Raw genomic sequence first — 13,018 nt, forward strand, 5'->3', positions numbered from 1 at the left:
AATAATAATCATCATCATCATCCACTGCTAGGTATTTACCCCAGAAAAACGAAAACATATATCCACTTCAAGAATTTTTTTTTTTTGACATAGTCTTACTCTGTTGCCCAGGTTGGAGTGCAGTCGTGCAATCTTGGCTCACTGCAACCTCCGCTTCCCAGGTTCAAGTGATTCTCATGCCTCAGTCTCCAAAGTAGCTGAGATTACAGGCACATGCCACCACACCCGACTAATTTTTTTATTTTTAGTACAGATGAGTTTTCACCAGGCTGGCCAGGCTGGTCTCAAAACTCCTGACCTCAAGTGATCTGCCTGCCTCAGCCTCCCAAAGTGCTAGGATTACAGGCGTGAGTCACCATGCCCAGCCCACTCCAAGATTTCTACGTGAATGTTTAGAGCAGGCTTACCCATAATCTTCAAATACTAGAAACAATCTAAATGTCCACCAACTTATAGCAACAAACTGTTCCCAAAAGGAATTACTACTTAGAAATAAAAAGAACTAATTCATGCAACTGGAGCATGGATCTCAAAAGCAATATAACAAGTAAAAAAAGCTAGACAGAAAAAGCTAGTGTACGATTCAACTTATACAACATTCTGAAAAAGGCAAAACTATTGAGACAGAAAACAGATCACCCTTGGATTAGAGATGATGGGAGAGCAATGAGTAGCAAGAGGGAACTTTCTGAGGTGATAAAAATCTGCTATGTCATTACTCTACTGGTGGCTACCAACTGTATACATTCATCAAAACTCACAAAACTATACCTAAAAAGGGCAACTCTATTTTATGTAAATTATACTTCAATAAGTTTAATGTTTCAAAAAGCCAGGAAAATTCTGAGTAAGAATTTGGGGATTTTTGCCCTATAGATATCAAATCTATCCTAAAGATAGAGTAATGAGGGTGTTAGCTGAGCAGAAACAAACTTATAGAGATAGATGTAAAAAACTGCAAATCTGAAAACAGACCCAACTACACATGTTATTTTAGTATGATAAACGTTAGCATTCTATATCTTTGTGGAAAGAAAGAACTATCAATAAATGATGTTAAAAAAAACTAATTATTGGAACAAAATTAATTTGGATTCCTATTTCTGTGTCCAAATAAATTCTAAGTAGAGCAAAGATTTTAATCAATAATGTCATACAAAATATTAATAGGCTATTTAAGAAAACATTTTTTAAAAACTAGAGGTAGAAATAGAAATAAAAGCCAGAACAACCAGGACAGGTGGCTCACACCTATAATCCCAACACTGGGAGGCCAAGGCATGAGGACTGCTTGAGGCCAGGAATTTGAGATTAGCCTGGGCCATACAGCAAGACCACAGCTCTATTTTTAAAAAAAAAAAGAGAGAAAGAGAAATAAAAGCCAAAAAATTGAATTATTAATTAATTTGAGTACATAAAAACCTAAAACTTCTGTATGAAAAGAAGATCAAGCATATCCCCTTAAATAATGTTCATGAACTAATGACAGCTTTGATAGAAAAAAATTCAACAGTAAAGGGCTGTGTCTTGCTATTGTCCACAAAATAGTCTGAACTCCTCACCCTGGCAAAAAGAAGGCACGCTGTAGCAGACTTTCAACTGCCAGGCCATCTTAACTTCCAACTTTGCACAAAAGCATCAATCTCAGCCAAATGGTTCTATTCACATGGCCACCGAACATGCCACACACCCTCCCATCTCTACAATCTTATTCACACCAGTCCACCCTCCTGCCCCAAATAAACCTGTCTCCATCATCTCCACTTACTAAAACTACACTCTTCCTCCAAAATCCAGTTCATTCATTTGGTAGTCTCACAACACAAGGTATGATTCTGGATGAAAGAGATCTAAAATCAAAATTAACAAAGTTTGCATAGTAGTTGAGAGCTGGTGCTCTGAAATCAGACTATCTAAAGGTATGAAACCCAGATTTACTACTTATTTTATTTGCTATATTTAAATTTTCTGTTGCTTATAGCCATTACTGGAGATAGTGGGGAAAAATAAATAAATTTTCTGAACTTCCATACACTATTTATGAAAGTCTAATATCTAATTAAACTTTAAAGGACTTGTGAAAATTATATAAAACCACAGTATATGTTAAGTGCTGAGTACAGGTCTATAAATTTTAGCTATTATTGTTATTATTGTTTCTATCCTCAAAGAGCTCATATCCCAGCTCATAGTGCATCAAGTATTCACTGCATCAGCTTATGACCTATCTCAAAAGTGCTTGATATAGATGCTAGTCTATAATTTTAAGAAGAGAGAAGTGCGCGACAAAATTTACAAATTTTGGTACTTTCATTATCCTCAAATGAGAAAACTGAGTAATACTGAATATTCATTCCCTTAAGATATAAAATTCATCAGTGATCCAACCAGACTATGATCCCAGGACATTTGCTTTCCATATATTGCTCCAATGACAAACCAGTGAAAGTGGCTCTGAGTTAAATATCTACAGAAAATACATATTATTCCTATAAACAAGATTAATAAAAGTAGCTACTAGGGACAGTGGGGGGTGGGGAGTTGGGGAGAGATAGCATGGGGAGAAATGCCAGATACAGGTGAAGGAAAGGAAGGCAGCAAATCACACTGCCACGTGTGTACCTATGCAACAATCTTGCATGTTCTTCACATGTACCCCAAAACCTAAAATGCAATTAAAAAAATAAATAAAATAAAAAATAAAAGTAGCTACTTAAATATGCAATGTAAAGATGGTAGATAAAATTAATTTCTTAATGAAAAAACTATATGCTTTTCTTCAGATTAATCATTAAGTGTAAGAGAAAGGTCATAAATGATCATTAAAACAATACCTGCTCTGAAGGACTTAATAAAATCTAGGACCAGACGCGACTGCTCAAGCTTGTAATCCCAGGACTTTGGGAAGCCAAGGGAGGTGGATTACTTGAGGTCGGGCATTCAAGACCAGCCTGGTCAACATGGCAAAACCCTGTCTCTACTAAAAATACAAAAATTAGCTGGGCGCAGTGGTGCACACCTGTAATTCCAGCTACTTGGATGGCTGAGGCATGAGAATGACTTGAACCTGGGAGCCAGAGGTTGCAATAAGGTGAGATCGTGCCACTGCACTCCAGCCTGGGCAACAGAGTGAGACTCAGTCTCAAAAAATAAAAAAAATCCAGTTTAATGGGAATTCATATGGGTATACGATTAATTTATATTAGCCAACAGAGGACATTATGGAGTACAGAATACAATTTTAAATTATATACAGTATCATCAATATATATTTGTTATATTTAAAAACAGGCAGGGCTTTTTTTATTTTTAACCATGTTACCAATATTGGAATAGATTACCAACTGTAACGGACTATTACAATCAATCTTTATCTACAAGCACTGTGCAAGTGGCCTTCCAAAATTCAAACTATGGTGAATTAAGAATTCAATAAAAGTGTTTACCATAAGATTTTGATCATACGGGTAACAACAAACTTACAAATATTTACTCTGGTACCTGAAATCAAAATAGATTGACAAATTTTAAATTAGACACAGGAGCAGCAATTTATACTGAATTCCCCACCCCCAAAATAATTCATTTTGTATTTAGGAATCGTTTGGCATCATTCTTTAACCCCCAATGAAATGGTTAGGCTGAGATCATTGCCAATATAATGCCATTAAGGCCAGGTCCAGTGGTTCATGCCTATAATCCCGGCACTTTGGGAGGCTAAGGCAGGCGGATCACCTGAGGTCAGGAGTTTGAGGTGAAACCGTGTCTCTACTAAAAATACAAAAATTAGCCAGGCATGGTGTCATGTACCTATAGTCCCAGCTACTCAAGAGGCTGAGGCAGGAGAATCTCTTGCATACCAGTACACTCGAACCTGGGCAACAAAGTGAGACTTCATCTCAGAAAAAAAGGGGTAAAAAAAAGAATGTTATTAAGTAAAAGATAGTTAGGGAATTGAATTTTCACAAGACATCACCCCACAGATTACAAGCTAAATGCAAATATAAAAATGAACCATCACAGGCCAGGCGTGGTGACTCACATCTGTAATCCCAGCACTTTGGAGGCCGAAATGGGTAGATCACCTGGGGTCAGAAGTTCACTGGAACCTGGGAGGCAGAGGCTAAAGTGAGCCAATATCAAGCCATCGCACTCCAGCCTGGGTGACAGAGCAAGACTCCCAGATTCAAGTGATTCTCGTGCCTCAGCCTCCCAAGTGGCTGGGATTACAGGCACCAACCACTACACCCAGCCAATTTTTGTATTTTTGGTAGAGATGGGGTTTCACCATGTTGACCAGGATGGTCTCGAACTCCTAGCCTAAGGTGATCCACCCACCTCAGCCTCCCAAAGTGCTGGGAGTACAGTCGTGAGCCACCACGCCTGGCCACAATTTAAACCTTATAAGCACTATTAGTTATGTAATGGAGGGAAAAAAAAAATCAGTCCTAACTGCTTCTTAATGAAATTATTTATGTCTGGAATATGCTTTAAAATGCTAGAGCCAAAAATATATAAGTAAGTGGAGGATGTGAGGTAAAAACAACTGTTGAAGTAGCATAATGGGTACATCCGGAATTCAATGTAAACTGGTTTCTTTTGTATTAATTAAAATTTTTATGATTAGAAAGTTAAAATTTTCGGGCCAGGCAGGGTGGCTCAAGCCTGTAATCCCAGCACTTTGGGAGGCTGAGGTGGGTGAATCACGAGGTCAAGAGATCAAGACCATCTTGGTCAACATGGTGAAACCCTGTCTCTACTAAAAATACAAAAAATTAGCTGGGCATGGTGGCGCGTGCCTGTAATCCCAGCTACTCAGGAGGCTGAGGCAGGAGAATTGCCTGAACCCAGGAGGCGGAGGTTGCGGTGAGCCGAGATCGCGCCACTGCACTCCAGCCTGGGTAACAAGAGTGAAACTCTGTCTCAAAAAAAAAGAAAGTTAAAAATTTCAATCTGTAATTCAAGAAAAAATAAAATATACAACATAAAGTTGAACGTATACTCAAAAACGAAAATGTTTTGAAGTTAAAAGTTTATCATTATTTTTCGATATTCTATTTTAGGTAGTTTATTCATAACTTGAAAGTTTAATTCACTTGAGATTGGTGACAAATTAATGAAATTATAGTCAACTTAAAACTTCTGAAATATAAACTTCTTTCAAAAAGTTATGGATCATTCTAACACAAATCAGGTGGTCTCAGAAACCAGAATACTATGGGAAAATTAGACAAAGTATACTTATCTGTGAATTCAGTGAAATTAAATGCTCCCAATGTGCTAAGTATGAAAGAAAGGTCAGGAACTAGAATCCCTTATGAATGCCTGATAATATGCCAGGTTCTACAATACCATGTTTGCATAATTCTAACAATCACCCTGTGAAAAATATCATCCCTATATAACAGATGTGTATCACTCAAAAACAGTAAGTGTATGGGGGCATGGTAGCATATTTGTAGTCCTAGCTACTGGGGAGGGTGAAGCAGGAGGATCCTTTGAGATCAGCAGTTCAAGGTTACAGCGAGCTATGACAGCACCACCTCATTGCAACCTGGGCAACAGGGCAAGACCCCTGCCTCTTAAAAATATACCCAAACAGGCTGGGCAAAGTGGCACATGTCTATAATCCAGCACTTTGGGAGGTCGAGGCAGGAAGATCACCTGAGGTCAGGAGTTCAATACCAGCCTGGCCAACATAGCAAAACCCCATCTCTACAAAAATTAGCTGGGCATGGTGGCGAACACTTATCGTCCCAGCTTCTTGGGAAGCTGAGCAGAAGAATCACTTGAACCTGGGAGGCAGCGGTTGCAGCGAGCTGAGATCGTGCCACTGCACTGGGTAAAAGAATAAGACTTCTCAAAAAGAAAAAAAAATACCCAAACAGTAGGAAAAAAGAGACAACAAAACACATACTCCACTTCTGACATAACTAGAAGATACTGTAACTATTACCTGAAATACAACGTATAAAGACAAAAAGCTGATGACAGAATGGTAAATGCCTTGGCATACTGGGAGAGGTAATGACAAACAATCCTCTTTACCCTGCAATACGCCAGAAAAGCTCAGAAATTGGAGAGCGCTGGGAAACAGGGCAGAATACCCACAAACACACACTCCTAAGGGAATAAGACAGGTATGGTCCTCGGAAAACTGAATCAGAGTGGCTCCAGGATGAGGGAGATCCCTCACAGAAAGAGAAGTGAAATGCTGGTATGAAAACAGGGAGACTAGGTGAAAACTTATGAACCGAAAGATAAGACTTGTAGCTTTCTTCCCCCATGAAGCACTAGAACCCTGTCATGCAAACTCACTACCTCTGCCAAGCCCTTCACTATGGACTGAATTGTGCCTTCCCAAAATCCCTATGTTGAAGCCCTAATGCCCAATGTGACTGTATCTGAATATAAGGCTTTTAGGAGGTAACTAAGATTAAATGAGGTCACAAGGGCACAGTCCCAATCCAGTAAAATTGGTAGCTTTATAAAAGGAAGAGATTTTTCTTTCCATTATAGGAAAAGTCTTGTGAGCACAAAGGTAGAAGACAGTCATCTGCAGACCAGGAAAAGAGCCCTAATCAAAACCTGGCCATGATGGCATGCTGATCTCAGGCTTCTAGCCACCAGAATTATAAAACAACTAATTTCTGTTAAGTCACCAGTCTATGGTATTTTATTATAGCAGCCCAAGTGACTAAGACTCCCTTCTTCTCTCCATCATTCCATCCACATAAAGATAGGAAAAATAAAGGACCTCTATCTGAAGAAACTGAAAGCCTTCTTACCCACCACCCAGAGAAAAGAAATGAAGATTAAAAACATGGCAGTCCATTAGTCATTAACCTTGCTCGTGATCACAAAATCTGAACAAAGCCTCCAACTCCAAAGACAGAGATCAAAACAAACAGAAATAACAGAAGTTAAAAGAACCAAAAATAATAGGGGGAACAGAAAAACACCTCAAAGAAGCTGTAATTAATATCCTTGAAGAGGTAACAGAAAATGTTGCACCCATGGAAAAGGAGCAAAATACTATAATACTGAAACAAAGAACAAGAGCTCTTAAAATCTTTTATTAAAAACTGAAACTTTAAAATTCAGCGAAGGCCGGGCGCAGTGGCTCATGCCTGTAATCCCAGCACTTTGGGAAGCCGAGGTGGGCAGATCGCCTGAGGCCAGGAGTTTGAGACCAGCCTGGCCAACATGGCAAAAAGCGGTCTCTACTAAAAATACAAAATACTAGCCACACATGGTGGGCGCCTGCCTGTAAAGCCAGCTACTCGGGAGGCTGAGGCAGGAGAACTGCTTGAACCCGGGAGGCGGAGGCTACAGCAGGCTGAGATGGTGCCATTGCACTCCAGCCTGAGCGAAAGAGCAAGACTCTGTCTAAAAAAAATAAGATAAAATAAAATAGGCCAGGCGTGGTGGCTCACACTTATAATCCCAGCACTTTGGAAGGCCGAGGTAGGTGGATCATCTGAGGTCGGAAGTTCAAGACCAGCCTGACCAACATGGAGAAACCTCACTGCCAGTAAAAATACAAAAATTAGCCGGGTGGTATGGTACATGCCTGTAATCCCAGCTACTCAGGAGGCTGAGGCAGGAGAATTGCTTGAACTCGGAAGGCAGAGGTTGCGGTGAGCAGAGACTGTGCCATTGCTCTCCAGCCTGAGCAACAAGATATATCTATCTCAAAAAATAAAATAAAATAAAACTCAATGAAAGTTCAGAAGACTGAGATGTGAAGAAAAAGAAAAAATATATAAATTATAAAATTCAGTGAAAAGATTGAAATTCCCCAGATAGAATAGACAACTTTGTGGAGATCAGACTTCTTAACATCTACTTTGAGAACCAGGCAATCATGGAACACTACCTTCAAACTTTTGAGGGAAAATTATTTCTAATGCAGAAATCTCTCAACTGCCAGTCAAGTAAAAGGATAAAAATAAAATCCAAAAAAATATACGTCCCATGAATCCTTATATAGTACTAGTAGCAGAGGAAACCAAAATGAAGGAAGAAACCAAAAGGAAGGCATGAGATCCCGGAAAAATAAAATACAACACAAGTTTTAAAAATTCCCAGAATGTCAGCTAAGTAAAGTCCCAAGGTGAAGAAACCCAGACTGAAGCAGTAAGGACAGCTACAGAAGGGATGTCCTGGTTTGTTGTTGTTGTTTTTGAACCGGAGTCTCTCTCTGTCACCCAGGCTGGAGTGCAGTGACACAATCTTGGCTCACTGTAACCTCTGCTCCCCCCAGGTTCAAGTGCTTCTCCTGACTCAGCCTCCTGAGTAGCTGGGACTACAGGGGCTTGCTGCCATGCCCAGCTAATTTTTTAGATCTCTAGTAGAGACAGGGTTTCACCTTGTTGGCCAGGCTGGTCTTGAACTCCTGAGCTCAGGTGATCCGCCTGCCTCTGCCTCCCAAGTGCTGGGATTACAGGCATGAGCCACAGCACCCGGCCACAAAAGGGATGTCTACAGGAACAAATGGAACAGGTAAGTTTATCTGATAGATTTGCCCATGTGGAAAATTGTACTGAGAAGCATTTCATGGAGCTGCTATAGGGTTCAGAAAGACTTTGCCAGAGAAAACTAAGCAAACAAAAAAAATGAGACATGAAAAACAAAAGGTTAACCAGTAAATAAAATCACAGTAAATTATTCCCTCAGCAGAGACAAATATTTAGTCACATGATAAAAACTCTGAATATGAATTTAACCTAAAATTGTACAGTAACTACTGGAGGAGAGTATATTTAGAAAAATCTTCAGACACCCATCCCTTTGAAATCACTCATATTTATATACCTCAAATTATTTGATTCTAAGAAAAGCTACTATTTTCATTACAGTTAAATTCTGCAACTACACTTTCAAGGCAAAAATTCAGTAAAATATTCTGGTTTTGTCTTGAAATACTTCACAGGGTCATTTTAAGGAAAATAAGTTAAATACAAAGCAACAATACTAACAAAAGTTAAAAAGTCTATACAGATTTTATTGGTTACTGGAATCGGTGAAGGCACATTGATATCTAATGAAATATTTGTTGTGTTATTTGCCATAAAACAATTCTCAATTTTGGGTACCCTCAGTATATGTCCCCTTTGACTTTCTACATTTACCAATTCCATAATTTATTCAGTGTTACAGGAAAATTTATTAATTCTTCAGTAAATTACCTCTATATGCACTAAAATCAGGTTATTTTCTGGTTTTAAAAATCTAAAATATTTTGCAGTTTTCCTTTTTTAAATAGAAATTTAACTTTTACTTGGTGAGTCAAGCTATCATGCAAGTCAGCTACAGCATTATGACTAGATGGCCTTAGAGGCTGTGGGTGTATAAGGCATCAAGCCCTGGAACAAAATGGGCCTATACTAGTAAACTTTCATAATTCTCTTGTTCATCATACTTAACTTTCAAATCTGTCAATGATCCTTCCTCTATCAGGATTCACCCACCTTTTAATTAGTTATAGGGTTAAAAAATTTATTAACTTTGTTTCAGAGTCAAATAACATTTACTAAAGGCCCTGCTAGGCCATTTCATATACATGCTTTCATTTAATCCAAATACATTGTTAGAATGGTCACCAATGTAAAAATAAAGCAGTTCTGACTTAGGACTTTTTAAAAAGTCCTATTATAAATAAATACAGGAGTTTAATTGTTTAATCGAGTTGGGGTGCAGGCTAGGTCGTTCGGGTGTGTGTGGTTCAGTTTTGTTTCGTTGAGGGAGAATTTCTTTTCCTTGTTTAGATGTCTTTATAGCTAAGTTCTGGTTCTGACTTAGGCTGTTCAAGCAGCCAGCTGTCGATAATTGCGGGGTTACTGAACTATGCACAGCCAGCTTAGAGGAACACTAAAAAGACATATATACCTAAACAGACACTTGGTCACCCATTCACTAAGATTTTTACAAAAAGCACAGAGAAATTAGCATTGTATTACAAATTAGGACTTTCATATTTGCAGTCATATCTATAATAAAGGCATATATGTATTCTTGCTATAACACTTGTTTTTTTTCTTTTTTTACTTTTTTATTTATTTATTTTTTTAAAGATGGGGTTTCACCATGATGGCCAGACTGATCTCGAACTCCTGACCTCAGGTGATCCACCCATCTCAGTCTGCCAAAGCTACGATTACAGGTGTGAGCCACCGCGCCAGGCTGTACCACTTGTTAATAACACTATTTAAGAACCTTAATTGGTTAAAACAGAACCTCAAATTCAGTTAAATCTAAACTTTAGAAAAATATAAGTATTCCCCAAGTTACAAGCGAAAAATTTTCACCATTAAATTTACCACCAAGACACTGAAGAGCAATCTGTTTCTCTGATAGTTTTTCCTCAATGAGACAGCATTCCTGTCTGAAAAAATGAAAATCTTACAGTAGTGCTGATATCTTGTCACTACTCCAAAAAACCCACACAGGTCATGGGAAAAGATCATTTCCAAATCTTAATGTAAAAGCTATCACTGTTTATATTCTGGATTAATAACATTAATGTTAACCCTCAAAAGAAGGATTCTAAATGTAATAGAACTATAAAAATTTCTCTTTAAGGACCATTTGTGTATTCCACATTTTAAGTCAAAACTGTTAAAGAATGCTTACTTATTTCTTCTCAGCTATTCCATTCCTCCAACTACGTAATATTCATATTCACTTCCTCTTTCAGAGAACTTAAAGCAAATGTACAGTTTACATACCACGAATAGTACTGATGATCCCAAACTGCCTTTGGATGGACTTCCAGGCACTTATACCCTAAATTTTACATATAATCGTTAAGACAAAATAGTTTTAAAATACTAACCACCTAAAATTCCTGAATAAAAGTACCAAAAATCCCATCCTCAAAGTCACTTTCCTACAAGCAACACTCCCAAAAGCCGAGAGATCTTTACATTGCACCAGAGTCCCTGATGGCTATGCTTAGATGTCAAAGCTTTGCTACAGGCAAAAAACATCAAGGAAGAAGTGGCACTATTGCTACATGCATATGCCGCATGTTTTAAGTTGTGAAAACAAACCATTCTAATTATAAGAGAGAATTTTTCATGATCTAAGCTACTGTTAGATCAGCAATCCTAAAACTACTTGACATTTCATTTTTTTCTAAAAAACAAAAAGTTTATTTGACAACACTGTGTAGCAGTGAACATTTATAATAAAGGTTATGCGCTTTAAGCTTGCGATCACATAAAGATTTGATTTTCAACCAGTCTGCATGTTGCACTATTGTCAGATCATTGTGTATCTGAAGTGGTAGAAACACCTGTTTTAAAGAAATACTATCTGAAAAATTATACGACTAGTGTAGTTTTGTTTTAAAAACAACACTGACCCTGTTTGACAAGAAGGCTTAAGAATTTGCCTTTTTCTAATGTTCAAACATTCTGCAGCCGCTTGAGGTAGGCAAAAATCGTCAAAGCTCCTGGTTTTATCATTTGCTTCAGGAAAAGAAGAATATGGCTGAAAATTCTTTCTGAAGGGTGGTATTTCAAACAGGACCACCCAAAACGGAGAGTAGGGTGCAGGGAGGGTACCTTACGAAACAGCGCACTTCGGGCCCTGCACGCTACCTCATTTCCCTAATAGGGATGAAATGCTCAGGCCTCTGGTAACTTCCAGCTGACGCCAGTGCCCTCCACACCCCTTTTTTGACAGAATTATCTGGAGTTGAAGGCTGTGTCACAAATACGAATTCCCGGGACCACGTCTAAATGGTCTATCAATCAAGCATCTTTTACAAGACCAAACCCTTCCCCCATCCCGTTCCCTCCATCTCCCTCCCTAGCCAAACACACACATAGGAGAGTCCTCAAGATCCATTTTTACAAATCCTGCAACGCACTAACTGGGAGGAAGAAACGACACAGATAATAAAAGTATCGGCCATCCCCCTCCCTGCAACCAAAATTACAGGCTCCATTTCCTGTCCCCTTGGGAACTGCAAAATCCTCTCCCGAAAACCGAACGCCTCCCACCCAGTCCAGGCTGGCGCACGCGGCCGCCGCACTCCCCCTTCCCGGGTCCCGCGGGCGCCAGGGGGCGGCGGGGACCCGCGGCGCCCTCCTCCCCTCGCCCGCGTCCGGCACCCACCTCGCGGCAGCGGCTTCACCTCCCCGTTCTCCTCCCGGGCTGTCCCGCCGGCCTCTCCGACCCCGCCGAGCCCGTGCCTCCTCTTCTCTTTCTCCCGCTTCTCCTTAGGTCTGCGCGACTTGGCGTTGGCCGAGGCGGCGGCGGCGGGCAGGAGGAGATGGTGAGGCTGAGCGTGCAGCAGCGTAGGAGGGACCAGCAGTTTGCGCGGCACCGGCTGAGACAAGGAAGCGGAGGCTGAGGGAACCGCCGTGCCAGCGGAGAAAGAGAAACTGCTCCGAGAAGAGGATGGGGAGGGAGCAGCAGACAGAGCGGCAAAGCTCCAAGACGCTGGGCTGCCATAGCTCTGAGGCGAAGGTGTAGCCGGCGGCTGCAGCTGCCTGCTGTTCCCGCCGCTGCCCCCTTCTCCGTTGACTCTCCGCGGTGCCTTCTTCTCCTCAGTCCGGACCTTCTTGGTGGACAGAGGACCCGGATGGTCCCGGGAGGAGGGCTGCAGCTTGCCGAACGGTTCTTTCTCCGAGACGGTGGCGGTGGGGGCGGCGGCAGCTACACCGTGAACGGGGCTCGGCGGTTCCGCCATCTTGCGCTCCTGTTGTATTTACTCTCCTCCGCTCGCCGGCGCGGGGCAGGGGGCGGGCCCTCCGCGAGGGGTAGGGAAGGGGCGGAGCGGTCGGGCCACCTGCCGAGACCTTCATTGGGCGAGCCACGCTGAGGGATTCACATAAGAGCCAATCAAAGGCACAAACATCAGACAAAGGGGCGGGATTGCCAAACGGACCCTCTTTGGAGGTCAGAGCTCGGCGGGGTGCGGCTAGTGGTGGAGCACTACGCTGGGAGGACTTTCGACTGTCGCCAGCGTGAACTCGGGTGCCCCGCGGATATCACGGAAGAACTC

At 40.9% G+C, this 13,018-nt stretch overlaps 1 protein-coding gene across 1 annotated transcript in view; it reads right to left on the reverse strand.

Annotated features, from left to right (window-relative positions):
- Nucleotides 1-12,714, reverse strand: part of RSBN1L (round spermatid basic protein 1 like) — a 74,181-nt gene extending 61,467 nt beyond the window's left edge. Inside the window, exon 1 of the mRNA XM_002751664.7 lies at nucleotides 12,127-12,714. Within this exon, the coding sequence (XP_002751710.1) occupies nucleotides 12,127-12,703 (577 nt within the window). The 5' untranslated portion in view covers nucleotides 12,704-12,714. The remainder of the gene's footprint in view (nucleotides 1-12,126) is intronic.
- Between the last annotated feature and the right edge of the window lie 304 nt (nucleotides 12,715-13,018).

Source organism: Callithrix jacchus, chromosome 11 (assembly GCF_049354715.1).
Source record: "Callithrix jacchus isolate 240 chromosome 11, calJac240_pri, whole genome shotgun sequence".
Classification (NCBI taxonomy): Eukaryota; Metazoa; Chordata; class Mammalia; order Primates; family Cebidae; genus Callithrix; species Callithrix jacchus.